The sequence below is a fragment of the Lagenorhynchus albirostris genome, chromosome 2, assembly GCF_949774975.1.
Source record: "Lagenorhynchus albirostris chromosome 2, mLagAlb1.1, whole genome shotgun sequence".
NCBI classification, from domain to species: domain Eukaryota; kingdom Metazoa; phylum Chordata; class Mammalia; order Artiodactyla; family Delphinidae; genus Lagenorhynchus; species Lagenorhynchus albirostris.
In genome coordinates, this window is record NC_083096.1 from 110106781 (window position 1) to 110126179 (window position 19399).

At 38.8% G+C, this 19399-nt stretch overlaps 2 protein-coding genes across 6 annotated transcripts in view; one reads left to right on the forward strand and one right to left on the reverse strand.

Annotated features, from left to right (window-relative positions):
• The window catches only part of HS2ST1 (heparan sulfate 2-O-sulfotransferase 1), a 183123-nt gene extending 171210 nt beyond the window's left edge, over positions 1–11913 (reverse strand). For 2 of the 4 annotated variants that reach the window (XM_060139623.1, XM_060139622.1), the window contains exon 1: positions 11666–11913. In XM_060139623.1, the coding sequence (XP_059995606.1) occupies positions 11666–11789 (124 nt within the window). In that variant the 5' untranslated portion in view covers positions 11790–11913. The remainder of the gene's footprint in view (positions 1–11665) is intronic. The other 2 variants (XM_060139626.1, XM_060139624.1) reach the window with 2 other exon arrangements.
• Positions 11914–12621: 708 nt separating this feature from the next.
• SELENOF (selenoprotein F) overlaps positions 12622–19399 on the forward strand; it is a 37976-nt gene continuing 31198 nt past the window's right edge. The window contains exon 1 of one of the 2 annotated variants that reach the window (XM_060142500.1): positions 12622–12823. In XM_060142500.1, the coding sequence (XP_059998483.1) occupies positions 12740–12823 (84 nt within the window). In that variant the 5' untranslated portion in view covers positions 12622–12739. The remainder of the gene's footprint in view (positions 12824–19399) is intronic. The other variant, XM_060142499.1, reaches the window with a different exon arrangement.

The following is a 19399-nucleotide window of genomic DNA, read 5'->3' on the forward strand; positions in this document are numbered from 1 at the left end:
GTTCAAAAGCAATAGAACTATGGTGAAATAAAAAACGCTGGCAACTGAAAGCAGCTTCCTAACATCCAAATACAAACTAATCATAAATTTCTCAGTCATATTTGATCAAGAATCTTAGTGTCAAATCTGACTGCTGAACTAGTTTCAGTGTGACATGGACAAAGCTGAAATAACTAACAAATGCAAGGCTGAAGGAGGATTTTATTGATTTTATTTAAATCCAACAACTCAATTTGCTCAAAGCTCCAATATTCCTCCAAATATTCAAAATATTCTTATCACTAAATTCTTAAGATATTGTCCTTTTCCATCATACCTTAGAAATGTAAAGAACCATAAACAGCCCTAGTTAATCACCAAGCTCTTTGAAAAAACAGCAATATGGAGAATTTACAACTCTCTTTATTGAAGACCAAATAAAAAGTCATTTTTTTGCAGTAGGATTTTAGTTATAATGTTTATGCTGTGCAGCTAGTTTTTTTTAACTTTATATATATTTTTAATTTACTATTAACTAAAATAAAAGTATACTATAACAAGACATTATTTTGAAAGCACAACAGTAACAGAGAACTCAAAACAGAATTCATTGTTTAAAGACAGCTATGGAGAGCCGGATACCAACACTTACTGACTTATTTATCAGGAAAAAAATCAACTAGATTGATCAGGCCATTTCCCATACTGTTTTGCTTCAAAGCATAAAGGGAATATATATACCAGGAGCATGTTATCAATGAACCAATAATATCTTTAAATTATATTCATTAATCAACTCAAGCATAATTTATGATTAGAAATAAATATGCCAAGAGCTAGTCTGTACCTGCATAACCCCTTAGCCTCATTCCATAACAATGCTGAGCAAAATTTTAAGGTATTTTCCAACTCAGACACCATCTAATGAATCTCTAAATTCATTTTTGTGTGCTTTACTGTACAAATCACTTATTTTTAGCTATGTCACAAACTTAGGAATAAAGAATAGAAACATGTAAGGTGATATGTGATAAGGTGACAATGGATGATTCCTAAATTCTACTGGAATTTAGCAAAATGGGCATTTCTTTCCCTCTAAATCCAGTTTTAAATTCTTATATAAGTACCAAATCAATTTGCAATTTTTCAAATCACTATCTCCCAAAAGGAAAATCCAACAATTTCAATTAAAAATGGTTGTCCCTGACACTTTATAGTACCCATAGGGATTCAGTACAACATAACTATCTTTAGCAAGAATTATATCATGCAAAGTTGAAGATCTGGTAACTATAATAAAATTGTTCACCTTAAGGTAAACTAGGTACACTTTCTGTTGATGCAACATAATGATCACAACTACTACTGGTACCAAAATCCCTTATGATTTCCTTCTCTATTACTTTGCTTGCAACAGGGGTATTACAAAAGGAATACAGGAAAGAAAAGGACTATGCATCCACCCATCCCAGCAAGGATGTGATCAATTAGCTCAAGAACCATACTGACAGGAAAAGCAGAAACCTCTTCTAGAGCCAGAGACTTCATTGCCCAGTTTGAAAGCGCCTTCACTTGGCTCAGCTGCATCTAAAGGGATGAAATAAGAACTGGTTTCTTGAAGTTAGAGTAAAATTGGTAACAGGCAAAAGAATTAACTAAAGTCCTCTTGAAGCTTCAATGGGGAAGGAAGGAGATACGGCTATTGTGGGTAAGACTTGCCTCTAGCTTTGAGTAAACAATTTACTAAGGGCCTGTGTGCAACACCATGCTAGAAATTATATGGAAACAGAGAAGGATAAAACATTATTTTGCCCCTAAGTTTATAATATTAGTTTTAGTTGTCAATCGTAATTCAAATTATCCAACTTCACTACTTTCCCCTAAGTCAACCTAGGGACACACAATCAAAGATAACTAGGCCACCTGGCTTCCATTTCCAGCCAAGATGGAGCAACAGGGGATTTATCCTCCCACCTGAAACAACTAAAAAAGAACAGATAAAATATGTAACAACAGTTTTCAGGCACTGAACTTTAGACAGGAAATCAGTACAGGATGGTGATCCTTAAGAGAGAGAAAAGAAATGAGGTGAGTCATATGACTGTTTTAAGACAGTTTCCAGGCTACAGCACAGAGAAGGGGAACTCAGAGCCCAACAGTCTCCCTAACTTAAGGAGCCAGAATTGGGAGTTCAGGGAGGCCAAGGTAGCTGGAGTTTGCTGGGCAGAGTAATAAAGAAAACAAAGCTGCAAAAAGAGAATTTTCAGCACAGTACCAATCAGTGCATATGTGTGAAGAAACGGACACCGCAAGAGACACAAGTTCGATCCCTGGTCCCGGAAGGGGCAGGTGGAAAACTTTCTGGGATTCACTCAACCACCATTCCCACTAGCCAGGGTGGGGAAACCTTGTAATACACAGGGTCCTGGGTAGAGTACTCTGAAACGAACTGCAAGGGTACTGCCTCAGCAGTGGGGCAAAATTAATCATAGACTAAAGGCTATCCTGATCCCATCTAACAAACTTAAAAGCAAACCTAGAAGGATCCAACTGCTTCAAGGTAAGTTGAATGTGTCCCAAAACAAAGCCTAAGAATATGTTTAGGAATCTGAAAATATTCAGCACCTAAAAGGGTACAATTCATAATGTCTGGCATCAAATTAAAACTTACCAGGCATGTAAAAAAAGCAGGAAAATGTGTTCCATAATAAAGAAAAAAATAAATCAATAGAAAGCAATCCCAAAACGACACAGATAGCAGAATTAGTAGACAAGAACATCAAAAGAGTCATTATAATAACATTCCATTTGCTCAACAAAATAAAGTAAAAGCATGTTAAGGAGAGAAACAGAAGTCTTTTTTTGTTTCTGTTTTTTAAGGTCCAAAATGAACTTCTAGAAATGGAAAAGAAATGCCTAAGATGAAAAATACACTGAATGGAATTAAAAGCAGATTACATACCACAGAAGAAAGCATTGGTGAATTGAAGGCATAGCAGTAAAAAACTATTTAAAACAATACAAAAAGAAAAAAGACTGGGAAAAATCAGTAAAACATCACTGAACTGTTATGACAGCTAATGTAGCCTATATACGTGTGATCTGAGTTCCTGAAGAAGAGAAAAGGTACATAAAAACTATATGAAGTAATAATGTTCAAAGCTTTCCAAATTTAATGAAAACTATAAACCCACAAATCCAAGAAGCTCAACAAACCCCAGGCACAAAAAAGTGAAGAATCTACAGCAAGGCTCATTATAATTACTTAAAACCTAGTGAAAATCTTAAAGGCAGTCAAAGGGAAAAAAGGCATTATGTACAGCTTAACAAAGGTAAGAACAATGGCAGTCTTCTCATCTCATAGTGCAGGGCAAAAGACAAGCGAGCAACATCTTTAAAGTACTGAAAGAAGAAATGTCAACCTAGAATTCTATACCCAACAAAAATTTCTTACAAACAGTAAGACAAAGACTTTCTTAGACATACAAAAGTGAAAATAATTCATCACCAAGTAGATTTTCAGTACAAGTAATTTTAAAAGATATCCTTGAGGATGACGGAAAAGAGTACCAGATGGAAATCTGCATCTCCACAAAGAAATGGAAAGCATTGGGAATGATACATGTATGAGTAAATATAAAATACTATAAAATTTGTTTAATCTTTTTAAAAGATAACTGATTGCTTGAAACAAAAATAATAACAATGTATCACAGGACTTGTATGTACAAGTAAAATATATAACAATAGTGAAAAACCGCAAGAGAGAAAATGGAAGTACAATGACTAAGGTTCTTATACTATACCTTAGTAGTATAATGTATACCATAAACTCTTAAGCAACCATTAAAAAAACACAACAAACAGCACTGCTAATAGGTCATCAAATGAGACGAAATAGAATCAAAATCCTCAGTTAATTCTATAGAAGGCAGAAAAACAGAAAAAGGGGAACAGATGGAACAAAACGAAAACAAACAGTAAGTCAGACTCAAACCACATCAATAATTATATTAAAAGTAAATGCTCTAAACACCCTCATTTATAAGAGAGATTGTGAAATTGGATACAAGCCCCAACTACTTGCTGCCTACAAGAAATCCACTTTAAATAGATTAATACTAAAAGAATGGGAAAGATACACCACGCTAACACTAATCAAAACTGAAGTGACTATATTAATAACAGACCAGGTAGGTTTCAAGCAAAGAATATTACCAAGGACAAACACCTTCATCTCATAATGAAAAAGGGGTTAATTAATCAAGAAGACATGACAGCCCTAGACATTCATACAGCTAATCACAGTACTTCAAAAAAACATGAAGCAAAAAGTAACAGAACTCTAAGGAGAAATAGACAAACCCACAATCATAACCAGAGACCTCAAAACCCCTCTCTCTATAACTGATGAAACAAGTAGGTAGAAAGAAAATCAAGGATACAGAAGACTGGAACAACTCGACCTGACAGTTACAGCATACTCTACCCTGTAACAACAGAATATACATTTTTCATGTTCACACAGAACATTAATCAAGACAGTTTATATTCTGAGTCACAAAACAAGTCTAAATAAATTTTAAGATTTATTCAAAAGGATTCAAAAAATTCAAATGTATGCCCCCACCTTCCATAGGACACAGCTGCAACTAAGTCATTGCCAGCTAAAAAACCCATTTCCGGGCTTCCCTGCACAGTGGTTGAGAGTCCGCCTGCCGATGCAGGGGACACGGGTTCGTGTCCCGGTCCGGGAAGATCCTACATGCCGCGGAGCAGCTGGGCCCGTGAGCCATGGCCACTGAGCCTGCGCGTCCGGAGCCTGTGCTCCGCAATGGGAGAGGCCACAACAGTGAGAGGCCTGCGTACCGCAAAAAAAAAAATTTAAAAATAAAATAAAAAACCCATTTCCCAGCCTCCCCCCTTGCATATATTGATAGATGGTAACTAGTCCTCATCAAGAGACTGAGGGTAAAAGAAGTCAAAGAAGTTGAGAAAGGGGTACACACCTCCTCACCCTTCTCTTGCTTCTTCCCCAGGCTGACAGCAGAGAGCTCCAAAGCCAGAGGGGATGGCATAACTACATGACAGAAAGTACCCAAGACCCTGAATAACTCGTGAAGAGGAAAACCATCCACCAAAATGATCACCTAAAACATCATGGGGAAAAAAAGGGTCCTTTATTGTGTTAGCCAATAAAATTGTGCACTTTGTTTTAAAAGCAGCTAGCATTACTCTAATTCTTAAGGAAGCTTCTAAAGAGTTTTATGCAGAGGAGTGACATGATTTTTTTACATCTTAAAAGGACCACCCGAACTGTCATATTAAGAATAGTCTGTAGGGAGGCAAGTGTGGAATCAAACAGACTAGACATGGCAGTAATCCAGGGAAGAGATGATGGTATCTTGAATTAGGGTGGTAAGAGTAGAAGTGTTGAGTAGTAGTCATATTCTAGGAATATTCTGAAGATAAAGCTAACAAGATATTTCTAACAGACTAGATGCAGAGCATGAGAAAAAGGAAAGTAAAACCCTAGCAAATGGAAGGATAGAGCTGTTATCAACTGAGATAAAGAAGGTCAGAGATAAAATGAGTTTGAGGGGTGGAGGTGTTGAGGCAGTGTACAGAGATATCAGAAGGTTTGTTTTGGCCATACTGAGTTTGAGAAGTCTATTAATTACTCAAAGAAAATTTCAAGTAGGCAGCTCAGTTACATGAATCTACATGAATCTAATGTTTAGGAAATAGGTCTCAATTAGAAATACATATTTAGAAGTTGTCAGCACGTAAGTCACCAACTAAGGAAGAGTAAATAGAGAAGAGTTCCAAGGACTGAGCCCTGGGGTATTCTTATGTTAAGGGGTTGAAGAGGGAAAAAAAAGAATCTTACACAGGAGATAGAGAAATGACCAGTGATGGGGGAAGAAAACCAAGAGTATGATATATTGGAAACCAAGTAAAGAAGGTCTACCAAAAAGGAGGAAGTGATCAACTGTGTCAAGTTCTGCTGATTAGTCAAGTTAAGACGAAGACCAAAAATTGACCGTAGGATTTAGGGAAGTTACTGGTGATTGTGGTAATCAACAACAGTGAGAATAGACAATTTTTTAAAGTTTTACTGCTAAAGGAAGCTGAAATATGAGACAGAGGTTGGCTGAGAAAGAGGAGTCAAGAGAAAAATACCATTTTGTTTCTGGTTGGGAGAAATAATAGCATGTTCACATGCTAATGAGAAGAATCCAGCAGAAAGGGAGGAAATAACTATAGGAGAATGAGGGAAAACTTCTGGAACCACGTCTCTAAGTAGGTGAGGAACAGAATCAGGTGCACAAGTGGTCCAACAGGCAGTTAATCTATAATTAACAGGCAGAAAGGCAAAATACAGAAACGCAGCTACTAGTAGGTGGGCAGATAATTATAAATAATTAGGCTACAGTGAACCATTGATTATAAAGTCCATCTATAAGTACACCCTTCAAAAGTGGTCATTTTGGAGAGCAGTGTTTGAATATTCATTACTATTTCAATTTCACTAAGTGCCAAAATCTCTCAGAACGCTTAACAGAGTGGTAGAGAGATATCCTAGGATTACTTTAATTGAGATCAACTGTAGCAGTTGACTACTCCATGGCACTAGATAACCTATCTAGGACTCATAAGTGAGACACCAATTAGCAATTCTAGAATAACTGCATTCCAATTAAACCATAAGTCCTCTAAACAGTAACTACTGTAAGGTTTGCAAACAATTTCATAAGTAGAGAAATCTATCATTCTTGGGAACATTTTACAGGTATGTATGGTTTCAGGCACTTGTAAAAACTACCAAATTCCAAACAGCAGTCTCAACCTTGGCCCTGGAGTTAGTTCATTAGTTTAGGAGGGTTTTAAGAACATAGGGATTAACATAATTTTGACCAATGAAGATGCCTACATATCCATTCTGAGTTACTGTCCTCATTTAAAACATTATGTCCTAATGCATTCATAAATGTATTTAGTTGTGTTACAAGCATATGAACAACAAATATTATTTTAAATGCTTAGGCCGTATAGAAAATAAAGTTATCAGGCACATAATTCTTACATTTATATAACAAAGGTTTCATTGACTGTTCCACCAGTCAGCATTAGCAACAGTGTGTTCTCAAGATTCAGAAAGAACTACTTTGTAAAAGCAACAAATTCTGACATGTAGTTCTAAGTAACAGCTAAGCAACTAAGTAGTAACCTAAGTGACAGTGTTCATTTTGACTCCACGTTATAGACTGTACCTCATTAGAAAAATTAAGTTTGTATACATTTTAACAAAGATTTTTCAGTATAACATCCCAGAGAAATTGTTCATAACTAATGTGCTCGTATCCTAAATTTAACTCACAAGTTGCATGTTGTAGTATGTTAATATTAAAAACAAAAAATGCACTTACTCCATTAAATATAAACCATCTACTACAAATCAGTGATTCTTACCATTAAGGAGACTGCATTCTCCTTTGCAAATCTGATGAAAGCTATGTATATAATTTCAGGGAATTCATGGATGCCTTGAAGCCTATATATGGGTCCCTAAGATCTAAAGAATCTCTGATTAGTGGAAAAAATGGGAGTCCAAAATTAATCCAAGAACATATGAAAACGTAATATACGACTAAAAGAAGAACTGTAACATACAGTGGGGAAAAAAGATAAATTATTAATATAATATTTGCCATAAGTGGCCATTCACTGAGAGAAATTACAATAAACATAGGACTGCTTTAAAGAGCTAAATATAAAAAATAAAAGTTATAAAATACTAACAAAAAATAGAGAATGAACATAATCTTGGTTGGGGGAAGTCTTCTCAAGCAATGTAAGGCACCTACTTGCCTAAATTCATAGATTTGACTGCATAAATTATTTAACTTCTGTATAAGCAAAATATACCATAAAATCAAGGGACAAACGACAGACCTGGAGAAAAACAGACACAAGACATAAAACAGATAAAAGATTAATACTTCTAATATATTTTTAAAACCCTAAAAATCGGTAAGAAACTACTACCCAACACACAAATGAAAATGAACAAGTAAATGTTCAACCTAATTAGAAGTTGAGGAAATGTAAACCAATGCAACAACATACCATTTCACAGCTTCAGAGTGGCAAAAATTTAAAGCTGACAGCATCCCATCCAGGGCTTGTTATGTGTTGACAGTGCAGATTATTGTAACCCTTGGGAAATAAATTTTTTGGAAAGTAACAGATTTTAAGATCTGTTAAATTATAAAATACATACATCTTTTGTCCCAGTAATCCCTTAACACGAGAATTTATCCTACTGAAAACAGTACCAACAAATAAGGAGTTAAATAAACTTATATAAGGATGTTTCTTGTAACATTGTTTATGATACCAAGAAAGAAAATGGTAAAAAAAAATTTTTTTAAGTGGTGGGGGGAGAGATAAACTGAATGTTCATTATTGGCATAATGGCTGGAGAATTTATGATTCATGCATACTATGGAATATTATACAGCTATTAGAATGAGTAAGTCAAATTTATATTTATTGACCTGGAAAGATATTCTATGATATTAAATGAAAAAAGCAAGATGCAAAGTAACGTGTATACTGCCATCCAATATTCGATGAAAAAAAAAGATAAAAGAAAACTCTATTATGTGACATTGGTTTTTAGGAATTCCTGTTTATATACTTAATGTCCCAAGTGGTCAATGAATACACCTAAGTTTTGAATACAACTATCGCTCTATTAGAGATCTCACTATCAAAATATTCTGAAACCAAGGTGCATACAAAGCATTATCAGAAAATGCAATCCTTTGGAATCTTCTATAACAGAAAAGATAAACAATGCTCTTAAAAACTTTTAAGAGCAAAATGTTTAACTTTTTCTTTTTCTTTAAGCCATAAATGCAAAGTTTAATAAATTTGACTACACTGTAAGTCAAAATTCTGTGACAGATGACACCACGAAAGTTTCTGAAAAGTGATAAATGTGTGTTTAAGTTTTTCTGGTGCCAAAACAAAAATGCTTTTAATGTTGTGATTTTACCACTTACAGAAAACCACCACAGAGTTTTTTTGTCCCCTGTAGCAGAAATAAGCTATTTCAGTCCTTTCATTGAGTAATATAATTATGTTCGTTACACGGGTATAAACAAGCAACATACATTACACTAAACTAATTCCTTTATGTCAGAAATTGAATTTTCTAAGAATGACATTCATTCTTAGAAATAAATGCAATTAAACGTTGGTATTACAGTTTAAAAATTCTATTCAAACTGCTACATCTTAGTGTAATGTCAATATAAAGTCCCAAGCAGCCTGGTATAATTAAAGGGGAACTTGATGTGGAATCAGACATACCTGGGTTCCAGTCCTGGCTCTGCCACTTACTAGCTATGTGGTCAAGTTATATAACCTGTGAACCTGTTCCCGCATCTGTAAAAATGGCTTTCTATGGTGTTCTTGGAAGATTAAATAAGAATATCAAATATGAAAGTGTCTAGTACAGAGTCTGATTGTCAAAATATGCCTCCTTCTGTGTTCCTTTCCTAAGGAAGATTACTAACTGACATCTGTTTTAGTATTGCCTGTTTCATAACACTTTTTTTTTAATCAAGACTGCTGATACGAAGTTATGTATTTTATTTGCCATAATTTTGAATCTCCATTATTAGCTCCTTCTAGTGTTTTGTATCTGAGGCTCCTTTTCGAGAATTATTTAGTTTAATCCATATTTACTATTTCTAATGGAATATAAAGGTTCCTTTCCTGTAAAAAATCATGAAAAAACACTACTACCTGTGGCTTTCTACATCCTCAGATAACTCTTTCTAAAATCATTAAGGTTGTGCCTACAGAAAACACTTTCAAGCATTATGGAAAAAATATGTTAGGCAACAAAGGAAAATTAAAATTTGAATTATCCCAACCTATTGTAATGTGTCTAAGAAATTCAAAGAGCAACACAACGAAGAATTAATACAAATTTTAATTTAATATAACTTTCAACTTTAAGAGGAGTCTTTTTTTCTCTGTAAAGCTGGATCATTAATCAGGCCACAATATGACGCTCAAAGCTGCTAAATAGATACAAACACAAAGAGTATATTGGCCAACCTTCAATATTTAAAGTGAATATTTTTCCATCATACAAGACTCATATTAATAAAATCATAGTAAATAAATTTGATATCTGTTCGAAACTGTACAGGGCAAGTTCTACCCTAGAGTTGAGGAGTGGAATTATTCCTAGCTCCTCTTCAAATTTATTTGCACTTCAGCTAGATTTATTTGATGCTCTTTGATACACTGCTCTTTAAAATGTCTCCAAGGCTTTTCGCAAAGTCTATCAAAACTGCAAATAGTCAGCTACTGTTTGTAATATTTCAATTATTTTCTGATACATTTTTCCTAAATATTAATCATCACCCACAGCAGCATCTGTTACTTCTTAGTCTAAATTACAGTGCTGCTGGTATTTTATTATTTGCATTTTGAAAAGTATTTTAAATGATTTTGAGGTGAAAGTGTACGCATAAAAATACTTCACATTACTTTTCTACATTCAAATTACAGCCTCCTGAGCTGATTTTTCAGTGCCATGTACGTTTTTAAATCAAAATGTACTGCTGACATTCTTTTAGTATTCCCTCCCCACCCCGAGCTCTTCCCAAACGCCGAAGTTCCCTACTAATCTGAAAGTACCTATTATCTGTGCATTCTTCGGGTCTTTCACAACATCACACTCCAACTTTTTGTACTTCAGACCTCTTCCGTAATTAAAGTAAGCACTGTTAACTCTTTAAGGTACTTAACCTATGGTAAACTTTTTGCACTCTTCCTTTCATAAACTTAAATCTCACTAAAGCAATTCCCCTTCAACCTTTCCTCCTAAATTCACTACACCAACATCGCCGCGAAGTAACGTACACACACATCCCTATTCTTAAGCTCAAAATATGGCAGTTTAGCGCCGCTAAAAAAGAATTTAAATGTTTGGATGCCTCGTTTCAGTACCTCACGGAAGCTCTATAGTTGCTTTCCTGTCCTACCTGGGGACAGCCTATTTCTCTCGTCAGTTGTGCGGTTCCTTGCTGCCCCCAGCACAAGAGTGCAACTCACTACAGTGTATTTCTTTTACTCACCGTCATTCCAGCATCTCCCTCCATTTCTGCGCATCTATCCCTTCGCGAACCTCCCCATCCCCAAAAGATTCCGTAACCAGGTGCCCACATCTCAAATTAGAATACCCCTCGCCTGACACTGCCGAGGCTTTCTGTACGACTTCTAAGAGAACACGTAAGCCTGAGCGTTTCTGTCTCCTCCAACAGTCAGTACCCGCTCCCCAATGAGTTCGCTCTTATCTTGCTCTTGATCCCCATGGAATGCCTACTTCAGGGTAACCCTTTGGCTCCGGGAAGCCCAACCTTGCAACCTCTGCCCCGTGACCTCGCGAGCCCAGCGTACCACCCAAGCTTAATTCACACCATTCTTGGAGCTTGTGTTCTCGATGACCCTAGTCCCATCTCTCTTTGCAACCTCTTTCAGCCTCCTGCCGAGGAGCCAGATCTCAGGTTAGACAAACGCCCACTTGCTCGGGTAGCACTGCCTCCCTGGCCCGGCCGCTTCCACACACCACTCAGCCCAGAGTGGCACGGCTCCTCACCTAGCTTCGACCGGGACTCCTCCAGTTTCTGGATCTGGTTCTCCAAGAAGAGCATTGCCACTGCGAAGGCCACCACCGCCAGCAGCTGCAACTTGGGCGGCATCATAATCCTGAGGAGCCCCATGAAACCCGCTGCTCGGGATCAAGACATACCGCGGGGGGCGGGGATCGGGGCCCCGGAGGCAAAGGAGACGCCGGGAGGAGCCCACCGAGCCGGGAGAAAGGCAAGGAGAGCGCGACAGCGAGAGAAGCACCGCAGCGACCCCCCCTTCTCGCCTCCCCAGTCCCCCGCCCCCAGGCGCCAACACGAACGCCGCCGGTGTCCGCTTCTCCTCGGCCGACTCCACGGCCGCCCCTCCAAAAGCCCGCGCAGCAAACACAGCGCGAAGCGGCTGCCGGGCTCTCGCTTCCCTCTACCGCCTCAGTCCCCGAGCCCCGCGCCCGCCTGCCTGCCTGCCTCCCTCTCTTCCTTCCTTCCCTCCCTCCTTTGCTCGCAGCCGCGCGCTCCTACGTTGCGGCTGCGGCTGCGCCGCCCTCGACCCCGCCCCCTTCCCATCCCCCTCGGCCACCACGCGCACGCATCCACGTACGCTGCTCAGCAACCAGAGGCTCCGCCCACTTCTCCCGTTCACTTGTGCTTATTGGACCGAAGAACCCCAGGGCTTAGCTCTTGGCCCGTGTCATGGTTGGTTTCCTTTGCCTAAGGTGTCAACCAAAGCGGCATTCGATTGGGTAAACTTGGAGAAGGAGGCAGCCCGAAACTGGCGAAGGCGGGGCTTCTTGGCTGCTTGAGGAAATGTCGTGAATGAAAGGAAAGAGCCCGGGGAAGCACAGATTTGGGGAGTCTAGGAAAATGCCTGATATGGTTTATCGAAAGGACCCAGCGACTTCATATTTATATCAAATGTAAAGGTATTTATTCATCTTTAAGCTTTTATATGCCCTTAGTTAACACCCGTCCCTGCAGAATAAGAGACTTGATGTTAACCGCCTTTAGCAGCCTGTTTTGGATTAGGCTCTGGAGTAGACGCCCCGAGCAGAGGGGTCCTCGGGGCAGCCGGAGACCTACGGAAGATGGCACCTATGGCGGCCGGACTGGATGGGTGCCTTTTGCCGGCTTTTGGGCTGCGGCTGCTGCTGGCGACTGTGCTTCAAACGGTGAGTGGCGGTCACGTCCGCTGCAGCCCCAGGGCGAGTGGGAGGGATTGCGCCGAGGAAAACTGAACATTCGGTCCCGTTTGGGAGCCACAGTTGAAAAGGGTGGGAGGATAGGGCTTCCTCAGCGACTGCTGCGGCCAGAGTGCGACGTGGCTTAATACCTCGTTTGATACTTATCTTTCCCCGTTCCGGGTTTCTAGCGGTTTTTTCTCCTGACTTTAGACTATCTTGAGTACAATTTGTAAGACACACCGTGAACGGAAAAAAAGGCACTAAGTTTTGCACAAGAATGAAGATTGTTTTTAAATTGGCAGAAATGCAAGGAACTATCGTTCCTTATGGCAAGGCTCCCAAATCTTAAAGCCCTGAGGTCTTTGGTCCAGGGTACACTTCCTTTTTACTTCTTTCTGTCAGTTGTTTGTGGTCTCTGTACGTCACTTTTAGACAGCCTTTAACCTCTGTTCTGTGGAATTCATATGCTGCTGGGTACACTTCAGTGCCATTTGTGATTTTAAACAACATTGTTGCAATAAAAGAAGCTATTCCATACTAAAGCATAATTTATTTTTGACATTGATTTTCTAAAATGATAGCTTTCATCTCGTTTAAAATCGGACGGTGTTTAACCAGGTTTTTTTAATTTAGTTTTTATCCATTAACAGAACAGATGCGTTCTTTATCTTTCAATGGGGAAAGGCTAAATTCTACTTATTTTCCTATTCACTCACAAACAACTTACTGTTTGTTAATTTCTCCTTAGAAGTTTTTAGTCCATGTTTATGTGAATAATAAAACTGTTTAATATACACTATGGTTGGAGTTTTTATACGTGTCTTTTATCAGCCTAATTTTTCAGGAGTTCTCTGTATTGAGCCTGCTGAGAAGTATTCTCCTAGAGACCTGGTTTAATTAATTTATCCAAGGTTTGGAGGAGTGAGGATCTATACCGAAGGCCCCTACAAACACCTGGGCTTTTCTTTCATCAAGGAGTTTAAAGATCCTGCCTGTCCTTTTGTAACCTTGCCTAAAAGGTGGATTCTTTACTTCTCTAATTAGCTTTACAGTACTCCATTATTCAGTCATTTGGTGCCTTAGAAATTACTGGAAGACCCCTTTCTAAACCTCGTACTCAAGAATTTATTGTCAGTCTTAGGTAATTTGAGTTCACCACCTTGAAAAGACAAAAAAGAATAACATTTCAAGTTGCCTTCTCCTGATTTCACTCTCTTTAACTGTTTCATTATCTGTGGCTGTGTAACCACCCCCAAAGCTTAAAATAACAATTTCTTGTAATTCTGTGTGTCTGCTGAGCAGTTCCTCTGTTGATTTCCTCTCGCCTCATTTACGCAGCTGTGCTGAGCCAGTAGGTCAGCTGAACTGAAGGGTACAGGATGGCTTCATTCTTAGTGGTGCTGTCTGTCAGCTAGGTTCCCATCCATGTGACATCTCATTCTCCAGTAGGCCAGACCAACTTCTTTTCGTGGCAGTCTCAGGGCAGCACTCCTACAGAGCAAAAGCTGCAATGCCTCCTAAAGCCTAGCCTCAGAAATCACATACGTCACTTTCACATCGCAGTGTTTGTCAAAGCAAGTCACAAGACCAGCCTGGATTTCAGGGGTGGGGATATGGACTCCATCTCAGCGTGAGAAGAGTGACATAGTCACATTGCAAAGAAGTGTACATACCAAGGTAGGAGGAATTTATTATGCCCATTAAACAGTCTACCAAAGTGACCATCCACAGAATTCAAGCCAGAAACTTGGGTCTCATCTTCAACTCCTGCCTTTTCTTACATACTTCATATCCAGGTAATTAGCAAGTCTTGTTGATTTTACTTCCTAAATATCTCTCAGATTCATCCACTTATTATTAATCCCTTATTTAGGCCATCAACCTCTCTCTCCTTAGAAATAACAGCCTCCTAGTTCGCCCTTTAATTATCAGAATCTAAGCTGTTGTTTTTGCCAGCTTCCCAATTGCCCAAGCTGGAAATTATTCATTTTAAATTCTTTTCCTTTCACTCTCTGACCCCAGTTAGTCATTAAACCCTTAAAAATCTCCAAGCCAGTTCATTTAATTTTACCTCCACAGGTAGTACCTAAATTCAGGCCCCATCTTTGCCTGGGATTGGCACAACAGCTCCTGTAACTGGTCTCCTGATCTCATTTTCCCCCGTTTCCTAATTCAGTCTCTGCAGTGCATCCAAGTCATCTTTCTCAAACTTAGGTCGGTCATTGTTAAAACTCCTCAATGGCTCTCAGTTGCTTTTAAGTTGAAGTCTATCTTCAGTGTGCCTTAACAGGACCTCTTTGACCTAATACTTGTTTGTCTCTCCAGGCTTAATTCCCAGCATTTACCTCTACTGGGAGAGCAAAATGGTAGAGGTGGAAAATTGGGGTCATTTTAGTACCTCTCACATACCATGTTCTCTCACCAGACCTAAAGTAAGGTGTTTAGATAAAATGCAAGGCTTAACTTACATCCCATTTCCAGATTTGCAGTCTTATATACCCTCTCCCTTACATGTTCTGTCGTCATACATAATGCTGTATTACAGATTCACAACTGCACCAAAGCTCTGTGTGTGGTTTGTATCCCTCCATTCCCATGCAGAGTGTAGCCAAAGAGAATACAGGGGCCACTTTTCTTTTATATATTGTTTTATTTTGCCTCACGTGTACATTTAAATCCCTCAGAGGTTTGAAAGGCCTTCTAGTTCATTAGTGTTTGTTCCTTGCTATCAAAGTCATTAAGATATCTGTAGTAGGTTATGTAGAACAGTGATGAACCCCACCCACTCCAACAAATACATAATGACTCTGAAAATATTTAGAAAGGGTGGTCTGAGCAATTCACCTTTTTGTTGAACTGTTTTAACTTCTCTAAAGCTTACTCCTGTCTCTTTCTTCTGTAATGACTAGTGTTTTTAAGAAAAGAAGGCAATAAAATCTTGAAAGTGAAAAGAGAAGTAGAGAGGACTGTTGGAAGAACTCTTAAGAAATTAGAAAAACTGCATTTCACAGTTAGCCTGAGGGGGAAGAAAGGCCAGGTGGAATAAGTAGCTGGCAGTAATAAAAATAAGCCAAAGCTTTGGAACCTGACAAATGAATAAAAAGGGAATGAAGGAAGACTTTCTTGGTGCCCTGAGGTTGAGCTACTGGTATTGGCAGAAGACTTAGCTCCTACTTTGTTAATTCACACCTCTGAGTCCTCAGACTAGACAGGTTGAGCTTTTATTACTGTCTGTGCCTCTGAATAGCTCTAATTAAAAGTTAGTAGCAACACATAGTTATCAATATTCCAATGAGGTGACAACGGGGAGGATATAAAATGATTTAATTAAAAATACATTCTGAGTATGCTTAAGCATTAGAAAAAAATATTTTTGTATGGCCTAAGGGAGCTGTTTTCTAGAGTGTCCCAGAACTAAGTGATACTCAATTCTTCATTTAGCTCATACATATTACTTCTTTCAGAAAGACACTGTAGGGATTTCCCTGGTGGCCCAGTGGTTAAGAATCCACCTGCCAGTGCAGGGGACACAGGTTCAATCCCTGGTCCGGGAAGATCCTACATACCACGGAGCAACTAAGCCCGTGCGCCACAACTGCTGAGCCTGCACTCTAGAGCCCGCGAGCCACAACTACTGAAGCCCATGGGCCTAGAGCCCATGCTCCACCACAAGAGAGTCCACCGCAATGAGAATCCTATGCACTGTGACGAAGAGTAGCCCCCACTCACCACAACTAGAGAAAGCCCGCGTGTAGCAACAAAGACCCAATGCAACCAAAAATAAACAAATTAATTAATTTAAAAAGAAAGGCACTTTACTGGAAGCAGTATAAAATGATTTTATGTGTTATTGATTCTGAGACACCACACCCCATCCCCTACGCCTACCCCCTTTTCTTCACAAGTTAACATCTGGATTGGTCTTATTTCAATGGGTGGCACAAGTGTCAGCATTTTTGTTATTTTTAGTGGTACATACCATAATAGATTCTGTGAAAGGTGGTGGTTAATAACTGTGGTTAAGGGTTTTGAGGGCAGGCCAGGATTAGAATCTTGATGCTGCCATCTAATGTTCGTTGTATTGTCTTAAGATAGATTACCTCAACTGTCCTAAGCCTCTGTTTCCTTCTCTATAAAATGAGGATAATACTCCTTTCATAGGGGGATAAGATTAAATAGAATAATGATGTAAAGTGTTTAGCAAAGTATCTGGTGCTTTGTAAGGGCTTGCCATAAAGGCTATGTTTCTGGTATTGTTTTCATGGGGTTCGTCTATAAACCCATGTATTTTGTCTCAGATTTGAAATCCGTTCAGAATTATTACATGAGAAACCTATGAGTTTTCTGAGTAAAGACTGGTTAAGAGACAGATAATCATGTGAATGTATAAGTGTAATAAAATGTATAGCTATACCAGGCTTTTGCCTGAAAAGGTGATGTTACATAATAGTTATTACAGCTTCCCAGCCAACAACCCTTATGTTTATAAAGAACTCAGTAATATCAGAAAAATAAATCAGTGACTAATGCAAAGGACTCTCTTAGCCTGTCAATCCTACTTTGAATTGGAGAAGTCATAAACTGTTAAGTGGTTATCCCAATCAGGGTTATCTCACCCAGCCCTTAAAATCTATGTCTTACTTAGAAGAGTGGCTAATTATTTTAAAATTTAGGAGAATTTCCTGGTGGTCTAGTGGTTAGGACTCCAAGCTTTCACTGCTGAGGGCACAGGTGCAGTCACTGGTCGGGGAGCTAAGATCCCACAAGCCACATGGTGTGGCCAAAAATAATAATAAAACAACAATAAAATTTAATATTTGGCCTTACTGTGCGCATTTAAATGCTGTTCATTACTTTCTGATAGTAAAAAGGTGGGTGGGCATAATTTATAATTTTGAACTCTTCTATATAGAATTTGGTACTTACCTATGAAGTGCTTAAAAATATGTTCTGATGTTCTTAGATTCAACGCCTTAAGTCTGCAAAACCAATGATATAAGAGAAAAATGTAGTTCACTCATGGAACTCAAGATACATTCTAGGGCTTTCCTGCTGGCGCAGTGGATAAGAGTCCGCCTGCCAATGCAGGGGACACGGGTTCGATCCCTGGTCTGGGAAGATCCCACATGCCACGGAGCAGCTAAGCCCGTGCTCCACAACTACTGAGCCTGCGCTCTAGAGCCCTTGAGCCACAACTACTGAAGCCTGCATGCCTAGAGCCTGTACTCCGCAACAAGAGAAGCCACAACAATGAGAAGCCTGTGCACCGCAACAAAGAGTAGCCCCCGCTCACTGCAGCTAGAGAAAGCCGGCGCACAGCAACGAAGACCCAACACAGCCAAAAATTAAAAAAACATAAATAATAAATTTATTTAAAAAAATTTAAAAGATACATTATATCTCCCCTACGCTTATCTCTATCCCATGTCTAATATAATGACTTAAAAATAAGTAGTGTTTTGTAGTTTTTAAGTGTGCTTTCACAGTGGAAGGTGGGAATAATTCTAAAATTTATTAAGTACTCACTGTGTACTGGGCAGGATACAAGATGCTTTCTGTACTTTTTCTCCTTTAATCCCCAAAACTTTGTGAAGTGGTCATTATTCCTATTCAGAAATTAAGAAGTAAGGTTGCTCTGTGCTGATATTTGAATCCAGATGTCATCAGACTCAAATACATGTTTTGCATGTTCATGCTACCTGTCACTAGGTGCTCAGTAAATGCCAGAATAAAACCAAGTATTATGATCCCATGATTATTCATTTGAGATTCTTGATTTGTAAAACATGCTTTGGTAACAATTTCTTATGTTTGTTAAGCAGTTCACAGTTTCAAAGTTATTTCATTTTTATTGCCTGTTTTAGTTACCATGGCTACAAAACAAATCACCCTAAAATTTAGTGGTGTAAAACCATTGTTTATTTTGCTTTCAAATTTCTATGGGTCAGCAATTCAGACAGGGCACAGCAGGATGGCTGTGTGTTCCATGGTGTCTCAGACCTCCGCCTGAGACTGAAAGACTAAAATGTGAAGGCTTTTTACTCACATGTCTAGTAGTTGATGCTGGTTGTAAGCTGGAGGCCTCAGGTGCTCTCTACATGGGCCTCTCTACATTCTCTCTGTAGTTTAGGCTACCTTACAGCATGGTGGCTAAATTCCAAAGTCGAGTATTATATAGAAACAGATAACAGCACCTGCAAGCACTAGCCAAGCAGAAATTGTTTCCTTTTTTATGGCCTACCCTCAGAAATCATGTAGTATCCCTTCCTTTACACTCTGTTGGTCAGAACAGTCACAAGCCCCTGCCCAGGTTGAAGGGGAGGGAACATAGACTCCCACTCCTCAGTGGAGGACTGCCAGTCACACGTGGGATGATGTGTATATATTGGTGTGGCCATCTTTGGAAAAAATAGAAATTAACCTGTGAAATTGATCAAGCAGATCACTTTACTAGTAAATAAATTACTCAAAGTGCTAGTATAGTAGCAAGAGTCTTAAGTCCCTCCCACTAGACTGGGATACTTGATCTATTTTGATATATTATGATATACAGTCCACATTTTT